Genomic DNA, 19,413 nt, shown 5'->3' with positions numbered 1-19,413 from the left:
ATACTGCTCCTATGTACAAGAATATAACTACTATAATACTGCTCCTATGTACAAGAATATAACTATTATAATACTGCCCTTATGTACAAGAATATAACTACTATAATACTGCCCCTATGTACAAGAATATAACTACTATAATACTGCCCCTATGTACAAGAATATAACTACTATAATACTGCCCCTATGTACAAGAATATAACTACTATAATACTGCCCCTATGTACAAGAATATAACTACTATAATACTGCCCCTATATACAAGAATATAACTACTATAATACTGCCCCTATGTACAAGGATATAACTACTATTATACTGCCCCTATGTACAAGAATATAAGTACTATAATACTGCCCCTGTGTATAGGAATATGACTACTATAGTACTGCCCCCTATGTACAGGAATATAACTGCTATAATACTGCCCCTATGTACAAGAATATAACTACTATAATACTGCCCCTATGTACAAGAATATAACTACTATAATACTGCTCCTATATACAAGAATATAACTACTATAATACTGCCACTATGTACAAGAATATAATTACTATAATACTGCCACTATGTACAAGAATATAACTACTATATTACTGCTCCTATGTACAAGAATATAACTACTGTAATACTGCCATTATGTACAAGAATATAACTACTATAATACTGCCCCTATGTACAAGAATATAACTACTATAATACTGCCCCTATGTACAAGAATATAACTACTATAATACTGCTCCTATATACAAGAATATAACTACTATAATACTGCCCCCTATGTACAAGAATATAACTACTATAATACTGCCCCCTATGTACAAGGATATAACTACTATAATACTGCCCCTATGTACAAGAATATAACTACTATAATACTGCCCCTATGTGCAAGGATATAACTACTATAATACTGCTCCTATGTACAAGAATATAAGCACTAATACTGCTCGTATATACAAGAATATAATTACTATAATACTGCCCCTATATACAAGAATATAACTACTATAATACTGCCCCTATGTACAAGAATATAACCACTATAATACTGCTCCTATATACAAGAATATAACTACTATAATACTGACATTATGTACAAGAATATAACTACTATAATACTGCTCCTATGTACAAGAATATAACTACTATAATACTGCTCCTATGTACAAGAATATAACTACTATAATACTGCTCCTATGTACAAGAATATGACTACTATAATACTGCCATTATGTACAAGAATATAACTACTATAATACTGCTCCTATGTACAAGAATATAACTACTATAATACTGCTCCTATGTACAAGAATATAACTATTATAATACTGCCCTTATGTACAAGAATATAACTACTATAATACTGCCCCTATGTACAAGGATATAACTACTATAATACTGCCTCCTATGTACAAGAATATAACTACTATAATACTGCTCCTATGTACAAGAATATAACTACTATAATACTGCCCCTATGTACAAGAATATAACTACTATAATACTGCCCCTATGTACAAGAATATAACTACTATAATACTGCCCCTATGTACAAGAATATAACTACTATAATACTGCCCCTTTGTACAAGGATATAACTACTATTATACTGCCCCTATGTACAAGAATATAAGTACTATAATACTGCCCCTGTGTATAAGAATATGACTACTATAGTACTGCCCCCTATGTACAGGAATATAACTGCTATAATACTGCCCCTATGTACAAGAATATAACTACTATAATACTGCCCCTATGTACAAGAATATAACTACTATAATACTGCTCCTATATACAAGAATATAACTACTATAATACTGCCACTATGTACAAGAATATAACTACTATAATACTGCCACTATGTACAAGAATATAACTACTATAATACTGCTCCTATATACAAGAATATAACTACTATAATACTGCCATTATGTACAAGAATATAACTACTATAATACTGCCCCTATGTACAAGAATATAACTACTATAATACTGCCCCTATGTACAAGAATATAACTACTATAATACTGCTCCTATATACAAGAATATAACTACTATAATACTGCCCCCTATGTACAAGAATATAACTACTATAATACTGCCCCCTATGTACAAGGATATACCTACTATAATACTGCCCCTATGTACAAGAATATAACTACTATAATACTGCCCCTATGTACAAGAATATAACTACTATAATACTGCCCCTATGTACAAGAATATAACTACTATAATACTGCTCCTATGTACAAGAATATAACTACTATAATACTGCTCCTATGTACAAGAATATAGCTACTATAATACTGCCTCCTATATTCAAGAATATAACTACTATAATACTGCCCCTATGTACAAGAATATAACTACTATAATACTGCCCCTATGTACAAGAATATAACTACTATAATACTGCTCCTATGTGCAGGAATATAACTACTGTAATACTGCCCCTATGTACAAGAATATAACTACTATAATACTGCCCCTATGTACAAGAATATAACTACTATAATACTGCTCCTATGTACAAGAATATAACTACTATAATACTGCCCCTATGTACAAGAATATAACTACTATAATACTGCCCCTATGTACAAGAATATAACTACTATAATACTGCTCCTATGTACAAGAATATAACTACTATAATACTGCCACTATGTACAAGAATAAAACTACTATAATACTGCCCCTATGTACAAGAATATAACTACTATAATACTGCTCCTATGTACAAGAATATAACTACTATAATACTGCCCCTACGTTATAATTTGCTATGTTGTTCTCCTGTTTTCAAGGCTGGTCTCTATGCAGATGGATAACCCCTTGGAGTGCCCGGTTCTGTCTGACGACTTGGATGAGGAGGAGGTTTGGTTATATTGGATTGACAGTAATAAGGAGCCGCATGGAAAAGCTATTCGCCACCTCTCACAAGAGGCAAAGGAAGGAACCAAAGTGGACCTAGAAGTCTTAAACTACTACAGGTGGGTCCCATTAATTATTCATTTCGTCCTTGATTCTTGGATCTCAGATTCATGGAGCGGCAGCCTGTGTGCTGCCATGTAGTGCGCCTGAGAAAACGAGACTTCTACAGGAGCATACCTTATTTATGATAGCCGTGGAACCTTCCTGTAAACATAGCTAAAGTCTCTATTTTATTATGTACTTCCCCTTTATGTGCCCTGGTCCCGGCTTTCTTCTTTCCTGTCCAGGTACCAGTTGAACCTGTTTGCGCGGATGTGCCTTGACCGCCAGTATCTCGCCATCAACCAGATCTCCACGCAGCTGTCGGTGGATCTGATTCTACGTTGCATGTCCGACGAGGGTCTCCCATATGATTTACGCGCCTCCTTCTGCCGCCTCATGCTTCACATACATGTGGACAGAGACCCCCAAGAAACTGTTGTCCCGGTGAAATATGCCCGGCTGTGGACAGAGATTCCTACGCGGATTACCATTCACGAGTGAGCGATTTATTTATTTATTTTTTTCTTGGAGAGAAATACTTGAAAACTAAGTGTTATTGCGCTTCCATCCTCCTCCTCAGATATGACTCGTGCACCGACTCCTCCAGAGATGAGATGAAGCAGAAGTTCACTTTCACTATGCAGTTTGTCGAAGAATATCTCAAAGAAGTCGTGACTCAGCCGTTTCCTTTTGGTGACAAAGAGAAAAATAAACTAACGTTTGAAGTATGACGTTTTTCCGCTTCATTCAGATTTCTGCACAATTTCTCATCTTCTCTCTGCCTCCTGCTTGTTCATTGTTTGCTCAGGTGTTTGCAGAGTTCTGCTGGATTCCAGCTAGCTCTTAGGCTTCTGAACTTCAAATCACTTTCTTTTTGTGTCTGTTTCTGTTTTCCACAGAATTGTAACCAGGATTTTGCTTGATTTCTGTTGGCTCTCAAGGTGCACAATTTCTCATCTTCTTTCTGCCTCCTGCTTGTTCAGAGTTTGCTCAGGTGTTTTTAGGGTACTGCTGGATTCCAGTTAGTTCTCAGGTTTTTGAACTTCCAATCACCTTCTTTTTGTGTTTGTTTCTATTTTCTGCAGAATTGTAACCAGGATTTTGCTTGATTTCTGTTTGCTCTCAAGTTGCACAATTTCTCATCTTCTCTCTGCCTCCTGCTTGTTCATAGTTTGCTCAGGTGTTTTTAGGGTACTGCTGGATTCCAGTTAGTTCTCAGGTTTTTGAACTTCCAATCACCTTCTTTTTGTGTTTGTTTCTATTTTCCGCAGAATTGTAACCAGGTTTTTGCTTGATTTCTGTTGGCTCTCAAGGTGCACAATTTCTCATCTTCTTTCTGCCTCCTGCTTGTTCAGAGTTTGCTCAGTTGTTTGTAGAGTTCTGCTGGATTCCAGTTAGTTCTCAGGTTTTTGAACTTCCAATCACCTTCTTTTTGTGTTTGTTTCTATTTTCCGCAGAATTGTAACCAGGTTTTTGCTTGATTTCTGTTGGCTCTCAAGGTGTACAATTTCTCATCTTCTTTCTGCCTCCTGCTTGTTCATAGTTTGCTCAAGTGTTTTTAGAGTTCTGCTGGATTCCTGTTAGCTTACAGGTTTTTGAACTTCAAATCACCTTCTTTTTGTGTCTGTTTCTGTTTTCCACAGAATTGTAACCATGATTTTGCTTGATTTCTATTGGCTCTCAAAGTGCACAATTTCTCATCTTCTCTCTGCCTCCTGCTTGCTCATAGTTTACTCAGGTGTTTTTAGAATTCTGCTGAAGTCCGGTTAGCTCTCAGGTTTCTGAACTTCAAATCACTTTCTTTTTGTGTCTGTTTCTATTCTTCGCAGAATTGTAACTAGGATTTTGCTAGATTTCTGTTGGCTCTCAGTTTGCAAAATAATCTCAGAATTTATTGCTGCCTCCTGCTTGTTTGTAATTTGCTCAGGTCTTTTTCTACTGAATACATGTTAGGTGGCAGATTGTAGGACCTGAAATTTTAATTCTTTTGGTTTAGTGACTATTCACAGCTGCATTCAGAATTCTGCTGGATTCCTATTTGTTTCAGGTTTTAGATAATCTAATAGTCGGAATTATGCTGGATTTCTGATAGCTCTCAGGTTGCAGCTCCCTGCTATGAATGGCTGTATAGAAGGTCTGCTGGATCTCTGTTAGCTCTCAGGTTGCATCTTCATGCTATGCCTAGCTGTATACGAGTTCTTCTGGGTTTCTGTTAACTCTCTGGTTGCATTTCCCTGCCAGTTCTACTGGATTTCTTTGAGCGCTCAGGTTTCATCTTCCTGCTATATCCAGCTGATTAAAAGTTCTGGTGGATTTCTGATAGAAGGAAGATGCAATCTGAGATCTATGTCCAGCTCTATACAAGTTCTGCTGGTTTCTGATCGCTCTCAGGTTCCATCTTCCTGCTATGTCCAGCTCTACACAAGTTCTGCTGGTTTCTGATCGCTCTCAGGTTCCATCTTCCTGCTATGTCCTGCTCTATACAAGTTCTGCTTTATTTCTGATAGCTCTCAGGTTTCATATTTCGGCCAAGTCCAGCTCTATACAAGTTCTGCTTTATTTCTGATAGCTCTCAGGTTTCATATTTCGGCCAAGTCCAGCTCTATACGAGAGTTCTGCTGGTTTCTGATCGCTCTCAGGTTGCATCTTCCTGCTATGTCCAGCTCTATACAAGTTCTGCTGGATTTCTGTTAGCGCTCAGGTTTTAGGTAACACCGCAGGACTACATGTTGGCACCCACTAATAAATACTAGAATATTTCCCTTTAAGCCATCGCCAGTGTGAATGTGAACCCTCTTTGTTCTCCTGCAGGTGGTCCACTTGGCTCGAAATCTCATCTACTTTGGATTCTACAGCTTCAGTGAGCTCCTCCGGCTGACCCGGACCCTGTTGGCCATTCTGGATATCGTCCAGAGCCCCATGTCTCCATACCTGGGGGGGCTCAGCAAATTTCAGGATGGAGGTATCCGATAAGCTTTCATAAAATTGTGTTCCTTTTGTAGTCCTGGAATAACATATGTGCCCCTATCCCTAGGAAAAATGGGAAATGGCAACACATTACCATTCCTTACAGTGCATAAATAATACTGCTATACAGCAACATATTACAGTTCCTTACAGTGCGTAAATAATACTGCTATACAGCAACACATTACAGTCCCTTATAGTGCGTAAATAATACTGCCATATAGCAGCACATTACAGTTCCTTACAGTGCATAAATAATACTGCTATACAGCAACATTATTACAGTGCCATACAGCACCCAAATGAAACTGCCAAGCAGTAACATTATAATTTCATGCAGCTACCAAATAATACTGCCATACAGCAACAAATTACTGCAACTTGCAGGGTCGAAATAATACTGCCAAACAACACCTGAATAATTCCACCAAACAGCAACCCATTACACTACCATTCAGCAAACAAATAATATTACCATATACTCCCAAACATTAAAGTCCCATACAGCGCCCATGATTTCTGCCATACAGCCGCACATTAACCAAATAATACCGCCAAACAGTAACACTTTACAGCTCCGTACTGTGCGTGCGGACCCCTGGTCGTCCGGAGGAGCCGGTTATCTACCGTTACACCAGGATATTGGAGTTTCCAGCAGTTTCTTGTAACGAGCGATATAAAACTTTATTTGGCGTCTTAAAGACACGACGGTGACAGTGTGCGATTATGACAGCTACATTTTAACATTTATACATTTTTTTAGACACGAGTGAAGGCTGTCTGCAGACAGACCTGCAAATGAATCAATCCATGTGTCAGAATAATGTGGTAAAGAGACTCTATTACAGAGAAAACTCGCTGTACCGACAGACGATCACCGAGTAAAACTTCTCCCATAGAACAATCCGAGGCCATTAGAATAATAAGGCGACTGCGAGGATTGCTGTCCTCTCTCATTTCTATCCAGGATCCAGACAAGCCTAGAAAATACTTTGTATTGTTAGAAAGGACGAGAACTTCTTGTTTGTAAGAATACTGTCATGTAGTAATACCGCTATAATACACATAATGGTGCCAAACTGTGCTTAAAAAAATACCGCCACCCTTTACTAAATAATAGTATTACTCAGGGCTTACATAAAAGTGTAATATAGTTCTATAATAGTGGTAAATGTGGAACACATATCGGACAATACAGTGCTATGTAATGTCACTATATAGAAGTGACTCAGGAGTACCATATAGCGCCACGTAACAATGCATCCGGTTATACAAATATAATGTAGTAAATATGATTGTCATACAGTGTGCATCTACATAATACTCTGATACAGCATCTCCATAATACGCCCATAGAGTGTCTACATAATACTCCCATACAGGGTCTACATAATACTCCTATACAAGGTCTACTTAATACTCCCATACAGTGTCTCTAGAATACTCCCATACAGGGTATATATAATACTCCCATACACTGTCTCCAGAATACTCCTATACAGTGTCTCCAGAATACTCCCAAATGCTGTCTACATAATACTCTGACACAATATCTACATAATACTCTGATAAAGCATCTACATAATACTCCCATATAGTGTCTACATAATACTCCTAAACAAGGTCTTTGTTATACTCCCATACAATGTCTACATAATACTCCCATACAGTATCTACATAATACTCCCATAGTGTCTACGTAATACTCCCATACAGTGTCTGTAATACTGCCCTACAATGTCTACATAATACTCCCATACAGTGTCTATTTAATACTGCTATACAGTTTCTACATAATACTCTCAAACACTGTCTACATAATATGCCGATACATGTCTATATAATACTCCCATACAGCGTCTACGTAATACTCTCAAACAGTGCCTACATAATACTCCCATACAGTGTCTCCCCAATACTCCCATACAATATCCACGTAATACTGCCATACAGTATCTATGTGTTACTATTAAAGAATCACACAGTGCCTACTTAGCATAGCACCACCATACAGGGGCCACATAATAGTGCCATATAGGAAAACATAACAATTCATACATTGACTAAATATGGCCATACATTTCCTATATAATACAATCATAGAATGAACACATACGATAAGCGTACAGTGCGTACATAATACTGCTAAATAATGGATACATAATACTGCCATTAATGCTTATAATGTTAAACATAGCGATGTAGGAATCTCCAAACTTATTGCCATATCACGAGGGGTTATCCTGCCGATTCCTACGTGACTCATGTCAGTCCATACACTGCTAATATAGTAGTGTTATATACTGAACTCATATCAGAAGATACAGTGCCTGCTTAAAACCGCCATATAGCACTCATGTAATATAGTTTACCGATACACAACAAATACAGCTCCAAAATTTATACGCATCAGTGCCTAAATAATACGGCCATACAGTGCCCATGTAACAGTGTCCTATACTAACACATAAATCATACAGTGGTAGCATAATATTGATATACATTACCTACATTATGGTGTTATATACTGAATCATGCCACAACATAAAGTGCCTAAATAATACCGCTATACAGTGCTCATGTAACAAGGTCCTATACTAACACAAAAGTCATACAGTGGTAGCATAATACATATATATATATATATATATATATATATATATATATATATATATATATATAACTACATACGGTAATAGTGTTATGTACTGAATTATACCACAACATAAAGTGCCATATAACTATGTCATATACCAACAAATAAATCACACAGTGGCAGTATAATACTGCTATACATTACCACACAAAATAGTGTCATATACTGAATTCATACCAGAACATACACTGCCTAAATAATACCGCCATACAATGCTCATGTAACAATATCATATGGTATCCAATTACCAATCATACATTGCCAACATAATAGTGTTTTACACTGAACTATCACTACAGTGCCTACATAATACCGCCATACAGTGCCCATGTAAATGTCCTATATCAATACATAAATCATACAGTGGCAGCATGATACTGCATACATTATCTACATACTGTAAGTATTATATATTGAGTGACTAAATAATACTGCCATACAGTGCCCATGTAACAATGCCCCATATCAACGCATGTCATACAGTGGTAGCATAATACTACTGTATGTTACCTACATTATAGTGTTATATACTGAATCATGCCACCACATACAGTGCCTAAACAATACTGCTATACAGTGCACATGTAACAATGTCATGTACTACCTCATTATGAATCATGCAATACCAATATAATACTGCCATACATTGCCTACATAATATTGTGAATACATTGGTTGCATATCGGTCCCTAAATAATACCGCCATACAGTGCCTATGTAAACATGTCATATACCAACATATAAATCGTACAGTGGCAGCATAATACTGCTATAGATTACTCACATAAGTATTATATATTGAGTGCCTAAATAATACCGCCATACAGCAACCATCTCATTACGAATCAAGCAATATGATAATAATAAGATTACACAATGCCAGCATATCGGTTCGTAAATAATACCGCCATATAGTGCCGAAACAACATTAAAGGAGGACGCCCTGCCAGCCTCGAATGAAGGGCACCATGTGGCGAAGGTTTTAGCCAAAAGTTTAGTTTGGCGGCATTAAAAAAAATTACCGTTACCCACAAACCCTCCGCTCCGATAAAGTTTCCGTTCCTTACACCCATTAAAGAAAAAAAAAAAAATAGTTTAGCAGCCGCCTCTAAATTAAATCCAAACTTTCCTTAATGTGTCCCCTTCACCTCCCCCGCCTCCCGCCTTAGCCGGTGAGACGGGAGCAATTACTCGCCATTTCCATCCCGTCTATAGAATTCCGGCGGAGAATCGGCGCTTTGTGAATCGGGGCCAAGACGTGAAGAAGACGATGACGACGACGGATTGATTTTCCTTTTTCTTTCATTGTCTTACATGAAGGATCCGGGGGACGGCACATTGTTAAAATATTCACTTTCACACTATAGAGTAATCTCGCCGATCCGTAAATCCTGCTAATGTCGGCGGCACTTTTCCGTTGTCTGCGGGTATAGAATGGCGTAACGCTCGCCTTTGTGTGCGCCCGCTCTCATCCTATCTGCCAGGTAGAACATGTCACTCCTGCAGCTGGCAGGTTAATGAGGCGGCACAATAGGCAGCGCCTCCGGGCCATCTATTGTCTCGCCACTCATTAGATCCCTTCTATCAGGCTCGCCGTGAATATGAAAAGCCGCCACCGATCGTCCCAGCGACTCGCAGGCTTTAATAGTTTATCGCCAGCTCTTAATTAGCCCAAGTTTAAACTGTCAATTACCATCGTATAGAAAACCTGGAGCAAGTAAAAAAAAAAAAAAAAATTAACCCTTTAAGGACAATTTTTTTGCTATTTTTTATTTTATTTTGTTTTTTTTATCATTCATTATTGCCTTTTAGAAAACTTTTTTTATATCGGGATTTTTTGTTTTTTTGTTACTGGTGTATTATAGAAAAAAGTTGTATGTTTTTGCGTTGTTAAATTTTAATTTTTTTTCAGATTTTTTTTTTTTTTTTTCTGTTGCATATAAAAGGTTTTTTCTATACTACGTTTGTTTATGCATTGTATTTTATAGTATCATTTTTTCACATTTTCTTTATTTTTTTTCCTGGTGTAGCATAGAAGAAAAAAAAATTATATGGTCATTTTTATATTTTTTGCATTGCATTTGCTTGTTTAATATTTTTTTTTTAATTATTACTTTTTCTGGTATAGCATAAAAAAATACTTTTTTTTACATTTTTTTTTTTTTTGCTTGTATTTTCCTGTTTAATTTTTTTTATCATATGTTTTTCTGGTGTATGGAAAAATCATTTTTATATGGCGATTTTTATTATTTTTTTTGCTGGTATTTTCCTGTTTAATTTTTTTTTAATTATTATTTTTTCTGGTAAAGTATAAAAAATACTTTTTTATATGCCAATTTTTTTTGCTTGTATTTGCTTGTTAAGATTTTTTATATTTTTTATCATTTTTTTTCTGGTGTATGGAAAAACCTTTTTATATGGCAATTTTTATTTTTTTGCTTGTATTTTCTTGTTTTCATTTTTTTTATCATATATTTTTTTTGGTGTATGGAAAAAAACTTTATATGGCGATTTTTGTATTATTTTTTTTTCTTGTATTTACTTGTTTAATATTTTTATATTTTTTATCATATATTTATTTCTGGTGTATGGAAAAAACTTTTATATGGTGATTTTTATTATTTTTTTGCTTCTATTTACTTGTTTAATTTTTTCATATTTTTTTATCATATATATTTCTGGTGTATGGAAAAAAACTTTTATATGGTGATTTTTATTATTTTTTTCTTGTATTTTCCGGTTTCATTTTTTTTATCTTTTTTTATCTTTTTTTTCTGGTGTATGGAAAAAAATCTTTTTATTTAGAGATTTTTATTATTTGTTGCTTTTATTTTCTTGTTTAATTTTTTTATCATATTTTTTTTCTGGTGTATGGAAAAAATCTTTTTATATGGCAATTTTTTGCAATTTTTTTTACATTGTATTTTTTTTAAAACTTTTTTTTTCGATGTAGTAAAGCAAAAAGATTTGCAGGATCCTGATAGAGACCATTGTCGCCCGACCTAAGCCCTGCGGGAAGCTCCTCTTACCTTTCCCAACAACTGCTCCGATTAGGCCGGGCGCAATAACTTCGGTCAATATTTTTGTTTGTTTTTAGTCTATTTTTTATTTTATTGGTGACACGTTCCATTTATTTTTCAAGTTGGTACAATTGCAGGGGAAACACATTTTTTGTACTTTTTACTACTCACCTAAGAAAAAAATCGTGTCATTATTTTTATTTTTCCTCTTGTTTGTATTTTTCATTTATCTTTTTGTTGGGAGAGTTGTAGGTTTTTTTTCCTTTTTTATACCATTTTTCACTTTTTATTCAGTTTTTTTGAAAGATGGGATTTTAAAAAAAATTGCCATTATTTTTCTTAATTTTTAAAAAAATGTTGCATCAAGTTATTTGTGTTTTTCAGTTATCATTTTTTGTTTGTTTTTGTTTTTTGCAGGGAGAGTTGTAAGGTTTTTTTTGCATTTTTATACCTTTTTTTCTTTTTATTCAGTTTTTTTGGAATATTTATCTTAATCTTTTATTTTTAAACTTTCTTCTTTCTTTTTATTTTTCCTTTTCTTTTCCTCCTGGACTTGACCACGTGATCCATCTGATCACTTCTATAACACATTGCAGGACTGGTGGGGAGAAAATGTAAAAAATTGATATTTTAGGCCTTAGATGCTTAAAGCGTTAGTTATAAAAAATAATCAATAAAAAGTTATTACGTGTCCATAGGCTTTCCCAACGATCAAAACGCCCTCGTTCCCGAGATTGGGGCTCCTTGAATGTTGTACTTGTCTTTTTCCGGAAACCCATTGACAGTGAATGGGAGTGGAGGCCGAGGCTGGACATGCAGTCCCAGTAGTCGCACATTATCAGATATCTCTTTAATAGATACTTAAAAATATCAGACCTGAGATCGCCCCCTCCGCTTGAATTATATACCCGTTGGCACCCTGCGTCTGTTTTGTGGAGGCGCCAATGGGGAGATAGAGTAAGCTCCTCCTTCTAACTGCTTAGATGATGTTGATACAGGAAAGATAAATATCTCTGTACCGTGTTAGGCAGTAGATAGAAAAATATTTAGAATTGAGACTCCTCAGTGGTGGATACCTTTTAATGGCTAGCTGAAAAGATGGTAACAAATTGCAGCTTTCGAGACTACTCCGGTCTCTTCATCAGGCATAGACTTATACAAATTCTGAAGAATCACATATTTATGCACAACACAGCACAGAACTGTCATTATGGGAGAGTGATAAACAGTTGTGTCCATAAATATTGGAAAGTTCCTAGATTAGGAGGGAATGTTTTGTTGTCCTCTGATTGAAGTCTGGTTCTGTTATGATGACCCCACAAGGTCTGAAGTGCAAATTCCATAATTGATGTAAAAAGACATAAATCCATGCGACACATTCATTCCTGCACTAAGACTGTCAAAGGTCATCATCAGTTTGTATTCCCAGATTCTCCTGTCTCTCTGAGATTTGAAGCTGCCTTTCAATACAAGTAATTTTAGGTCCATGGTGCTATGATCAGGCAAACAAAAATGTTTGGCCACAGGTAGATCCATTCTTTTTTCTCTTATTGTGTGGCGGTGAGAATTTATCCTTGTTCTCAGTTTTTGCCCTGTCTCCCCAAGGGACAAGGGAGGTGCAATAGTCATGAAGAACAGATCAGACTATATGAAGGAAGCAAACAGACAACTTATGGACACATGCTACTACAAAAAATTGGAGTCGGATCCTACAGAGGATTATTACAAGGAACTAAACAAGTTAGTATCTTGTCTGCCCGACGAATCCATAAGAGCCGATGACCTGATACCAGAAAGTCCAAGGACAGGGACATTCTACATGCTTCCCAAAATCCACAAATCCAGGAAGACCAATTATCTCATGTGTGGGCACCCTTACTGAGCAGGTATCTGGATGGGTAGAGGGTGTTCTTAAACCCCTGGTAAAGGATACACCCAGCTTCCTTCAGGACACAACTGACCTATTGAATAAACTATCAGCGATAGGTCCTCTACCAGAAGGAACCATCCTGGCCACCATGGATGTGGAATGTTGGAGTACAAACACCAGGATGGATGAAATGCCTGCAAATTCTTCCTGGAAAACACAGGGACTGATGCAGATTTTGTGGTGAAACTTATAAAATTCATCCTCACCCACAATTACTTTGAATTTGACAAGAAGATCTATCTACAGGAGACTGGCACAGCAATGGGAAGTAAAATGGCTCCACAGTATGCAAATCTCTTCATGGCCAAGCTTGGAAGCGACTTTTTGTCCTCATGTCCCATCAGGCCTATCGCCGTTACATTGATGATATTTTAATCATCTGGACGGAGTCTGAGCCACAGCTATAGACGTTCCATGAACAGTTTAATCAATTTCATCCCACCATCAACTTGACACTCAACTACTCCTGTACTGAAATTAACTTTCTGGACACCATCATTAAGCTGCAGAACAATAAAATAGAGACATCCCTGTATCAGAAGCCAATCGACCGTCCAACATACCTTAAATGGGACAGTTTCCACCCAAAACACATAAAAAACTCCATTGTCTACAGCCAAGCCATCAGATACAATCGTATATGTTCCAACCCAATGGACAGGGATGAACACCTTGGTAGCCTCAGAAAGACCTTTTTGAATCAGGGCTACCATCCAAGAACAATTGAAAATCAGATTACAAGAGCCACCAAAATATCAAGGAATCACCTGCTACATTACAAAGCTAAAGAAGAAATTAACCGGGTACCTCTAGTAGTTACCTACAATCCAAATCTGGAGGCGCTAAGGGGAGCTGCACGGAAATTACAACCTTTACTACAAAAAGATGCCCGACTACAATCCTTGTTTCCAGACCCCCCACTACTGTGTTTTAGGCAGCCCCCAAATCTAAGAAGCATCATTGTCAGAAGCTCCCTGTCCTCTCTAACAGCTGCAGGTACCTTTCCTTGCAATCAGAAAAAATGTAAAACCTGTCCACTTATAATGACCACGGACAAGATAAAGATCACAACTCACATCAGGACTACAAGATCCCAGGTACTTTCAGCTGCGTCACTTCTAATGTGGTGTACCTAATTATTTGTACTAAATGTGGGTCTGTATGTGGGGGAGACAGGGCAAAAGCTTAGAACAAGAATGAATTCTCACCGCCACACAATAAGAGAAAAAAGAATAGATCTACCTGTGCCAATACATTTTTGTCTCCCAAATTATAACATTATGGGCATGAAATTACTTGTGTTAAAAGGTAACTTCAAATCTCAGAGAGACAGAAGAGTCTGGGAATATAAACTGATGACGACCTTTGACACACTTAGTGCAGGAATGAATGTGTCGCATGGATTTATGTCTTTTAACATCAATTAAGGAATTTGCCCATCAGACCATGTGGCGTCATCATAACAGAACCAGACCCCAATCAGAGGACAATAAAACATTCACTCCTAATCTCTAGGAACTTTCCAATATTTATGGACACAACTGTTTATCACTTATCACTCTCCCATAATGACAGTTCTGTGCTGTGTTGTGTATAAATATGTGATTCTTCAGGATTTGCTTTAGTCTGTGCCTGATGAAGAGACCTGTGTAGTCTCGAAAGCTTGCAATTTGTTACCATCTTTTCAGTTAGCCATTAAAAGGTATCAACCACTGAGGACTCTCAATTCTAAATATTTTTAGATGATGTTGATCATCATTGATCGCAACATCTAAGGGGTTGACCAGCCATAATCTAAGCCGGCTGACAGTCAAAGTATTGTTCCATCTCATTCATGCTTTACTTACCCTTCCTAGGGTCCAGCACTGAGTCTTTTAATTATCTACATTGCTACATCCCATAAAAGCGCTGCAGACAATCGGTGAGTTCAGTGAAGCTCAGCGATTAGCTGCAGCGCTTTCGACGATACATTAGCGCTGCAGACCATAACAGACACTTGGAAACTAAGCATTACGGGATATCATCTTAGGAACTCAACCAGGGTGACCTTTCTATGACCGTCCAAGGAGTTTGCAGAGTTTTTACCTTTCCGCACACGGATAAATGCAAAGAAAATTCAGTTCTGTCTTTTCTCTGGAGATTCAAAGCTGTGAGTCTCGAACATTTACATTCTAATTTCAATTGTATTTTTTATTTTACACTCTTTCTGTATCTTTCATTAATCCGTTTTTTTACTTCGTTGCGTATTATTTATTACGTTTTGTGTGCGCAGTTTTATGTCGAACTGCATTCAGATTCTGATTTATGGCTGCTGTGTTCCAAAGTCAAAGACCTCTTGCTGGTTCTTATTGGAGAATTAAGCTGAAAATGACCCAAACGAGAGATTTAAGATTTATATTTAGCAAATCCCGCAATAACGTATAGCTTTGTGTGGCACAGCGGTAGGAGGAAAATGGAGGCTCTACAACAGCCCTGAAGGTTCAAGTTTTGCTGCTTAAATGCCATTCAGACTTTAACTAATGTGCTTCTGTGTGTCACTGTTTCAGGAAATAATGTCATGCGGACCATCCATGGAGTGGGCGAGATGATGACGCAAATGGTTCTCAGCAGGGGCTCTGTTTTGCCCATGGCGGTACCTGATGTTCAACCTGGGCTCCACTCAAGCAAGCAGCCGTCTGATAGTGAGGATGTCACCGTTATGGACACCAAACTAAAAATCATTGAGATCTTGCAGGTACAAATTCAAGTTTTCCTCATTTTTGTATAAAACCCTTACACTGTGATATATCTGGTACAGCGATGGGGTCAGTAATCGCTCCAGGTGCAGAGTCTGCTCAACCTTTGTACAATATATTAAAAACTCATTTGATTTATGATTCTTCTCATTTCTTATGATAAAAGAAAGGATAAGGGACAGGATTAGATCCTGAGTGTCAGTTGCTCCTGCAGACACATCCAGGGGCTATGCTATAGAGCCCTTATGTCTGTATAAGCGTAACTGTAAATTGGCTAGGAATAGCTGAAATAGTTCCTGTTTTAGGAGGAAACGTTTGACATGTCATAGCAGTAGTCCTGAAGTTTTGATCGAAGGGGTCAGGGTGCTGAGACACCATGCTTTCGCTGGGGTAGAAACTCTCAGCAAAGTAGTGTATAGTGCTCAGTTAAGTGCTCCTGCCTCCTTTATGTAGCAATTGTGGTTTTCCATTGTTTTAAACTTCTGACATGTCACTAAGGCTACGTTCACATTTGCGTTGTGCGCCGCAGCGTCGGCGACGCAACGCACAACGCAGGAACAACGCATGCACAACGCTGCGTTTTGCGACGCATGCGTCCTTTTTTTTGCTTGATTTTGGATGCACAAAAAATGCAACTTGCTGCGTCCTCTGCGCCATGACGCGTGCGCCGCAGTGACGCATGCGTCGCAAAACGCAAGTGCAACGCATGTCCATGCGCCCCCATGTTAAATATAGGGGCGCATGACGCATGCGGCGACGCTGCGGCGCCCGACGCTGCGGCGCAGAACGCTAATGTGAACGTATTTTAATTAAAGAATACTGAAGCACCACTAGAAGTAGTATTGGGGAGCACACAAGCTCAGCTCCCTCTACCCGCCCCACGGGCGTAGACCACACAGGATAGCTCCCAACAAAGATACAGGCAAAAAAACGGAGCAAGAACATCCACAGCAACATGTTTTTAAAATTAAAAAAGTATAAAGTTTATTCAATAATTACAACATAGTAACATCAATATTACAACTGTAATGAGTGCTAGCACTCATTACAGTTGTAATATTGATGTTACTATGTTGTAATTATTGAATAAACTTTATACTTTTTTAATTTTAAAAACATGTTGCTGTGGATGTTCTTGCTCCGTTTTTTTGCCTGTAGCTAATGTGAACGTAGCCTAAGAATGACCATTGGTAATTTTTTTAATTTTTTAGTTTGGATAGCTTCAACATTTTGTGCAGGTCATTTTCATAATATATCTTTCTTTCCCAATCCCCAACACAGACTAAAAGGTACATAATATTCTTTGGTATGCCTGCAGTCACCACTAGAGGGAGCTTGTGAGTTTACTGCATATAGATTATGCATTGAACTTAATATTTCTGTATACAGGGAGCTCCCCCTAGTGGTGACTGCAGACAGGATCTTATCATGTATGTCTGTATACAGGGAGCTCCCCCTAGTGGTGGCTGCAGACAGGATCTTATCATGTATGTCTGTATACAGGGAGCTCCCCCTAGTGGTGGCTGCAGACAGGATCTTATCATGTATCTCTGTATACAGGGAGCTCCCCCTAGTGGTGACTGCAGACAGGATCTTATCATGTATCTCTGTATACAGGGAGCTCCCCCTAGTGGTGACTGCAGACAGGATCTTATCATGTATCTCTGTATACAGGGAGCTCCCCCTAGTGGTGGCTGCAGACAGGATCTTATCATGTATCTCTTTATACAGGGAGCTCCCCCTAGTGGTGGCTGCAGACAGGATCTTATCATGTATCTCTGTATACAGGGAGCTCCCCCTAGTGGTGGCTGCAGACAGGATCTTATCATGTATCTCTATATACAGTGAGCTCCCCCTAGTGGTGGCTGCAGACAGGATCTTATCATGTATCTCTTTATACAGGGAGCTCCCCCTAGTGGTGGCTGCAGACAGGATCTTATCATGTATCTCTGTATGCAGGGAGCTCCCCCTAGTGGTGGCTACAGACAGGATCTTATGTGTTTCTGTATACAGGGAGCTCCCCCTAGTGGTGGCTGCAGACAGGATCTTATCATGTATCTCTGTATACAGGGAGCTCCCCCTAGTGGTGGCTGCAGACAGGATCTTATCATGTATCTCTGTATAGGGAGCTCCCTCTAGTGGTGGCTGCAGACAGGATCTTATCATGTATCTCTGTATACAGGGAGCTCCCCCTAGTGGTGACAGCAGACAGGATCTTATCATGTATCTCTGTATACAGGGAGCTCCCCCTAGTGGTGGCTGCAGACAGGATCTTATCATGTATCTCTGTATACAGGGAGCTCCCCCTAGTGGTGACAGCAGACAGGATCTTATCATGTATCTCTGTATACAGGGAGCTCCCCCTAGTGGTGGCTGCAGACAGGATATTATCATGTATCTCTGTATGCAGGGAGCTCCCCCTAGTGGTGGCTGCAGACAGGATCTTATCATGTATCTCTGTATACAGGGAGCTCCCCCTAGTGGTGGCTGCAGACAGGATCTTATCATGTATCTCTGTATACAGGGAGCTCCCCCTAGTGGTGGCTGCAGACAGGATCTTATCATGTATCTCTGTATACAGGGAGCTCCCCCTAGTGGTGGCTGCAGACAGGATCTTATCATGTATCTCTGTATACAGGGAGCTCCCCCTAGTGGTGGCTGCAGACAGGATCGTATCATGTATTTACCATGTAACTCTGTGACTGCAGGGGATTTTGGAACCTGCACTATAACCGTGTCTGTTGTCTTTCAGTTCATTCTCAGCGTCCGTCTGGATTACAGGATTTCCTACATGTTGTCTATTTACAAGAAAGAATTTGGGGATAATGGGGGCAGCATTGACAGTTCGACAGCATCGACCGTTTCTCCACCCGATACTCCGACTCCGTCAGGTGAGGGAATTAGCGGCCTCTTTATTTGTTACAATTAATATTTCCCACTTTTCCTGACTCTTATCTGTGACGGTTTTGCAGCGGTGGTCCCAGATATTGATGAAATCGCAGCGCTGGCAGAAACCATGTTCGCGGGAAGGTGAGTCTGAGATAATGCCACCCGCCAGCTTGGCCAGTCCGAATTACTAAATATTTTAAGCCCCACCCACATTCCAGTCAGTAACTC

The 19,413-nt window shown here is 38.4% G+C and overlaps 1 protein-coding gene across 1 annotated transcript in view; it reads left to right on the top strand.

The window, feature by feature from the left end:
- Window positions 1-19,413, top strand: part of ITPR2 (inositol 1,4,5-trisphosphate receptor type 2) — a 260,824-nt gene that overhangs the window by 93,726 nt on the left and 147,685 nt on the right. Inside the window, exons 18-24 of the mRNA XM_077266872.1 lie at window positions 2,820-3,005; window positions 3,234-3,485; window positions 3,569-3,713; window positions 5,800-5,950; window positions 16,108-16,295; window positions 19,049-19,187; window positions 19,269-19,326. Of these exons, the coding sequence (XP_077122987.1) occupies window positions 2,820-3,005; window positions 3,234-3,485; window positions 3,569-3,713; window positions 5,800-5,950; window positions 16,108-16,295; window positions 19,049-19,187; window positions 19,269-19,326 (1,119 nt within the window). The remainder of the gene's footprint in view (window positions 1-2,819; window positions 3,006-3,233; window positions 3,486-3,568; window positions 3,714-5,799; window positions 5,951-16,107; window positions 16,296-19,048; window positions 19,188-19,268; window positions 19,327-19,413) is intronic.

The sequence above is a fragment of the Ranitomeya variabilis genome, chromosome 5 (genome assembly GCF_051348905.1).
Source record: "Ranitomeya variabilis isolate aRanVar5 chromosome 5, aRanVar5.hap1, whole genome shotgun sequence".
In the NCBI taxonomy this organism is placed as follows: domain Eukaryota; kingdom Metazoa; phylum Chordata; class Amphibia; order Anura; family Dendrobatidae; genus Ranitomeya; species Ranitomeya variabilis.
This window is presented reverse-complemented; position numbering and strand designations above follow the sequence as displayed.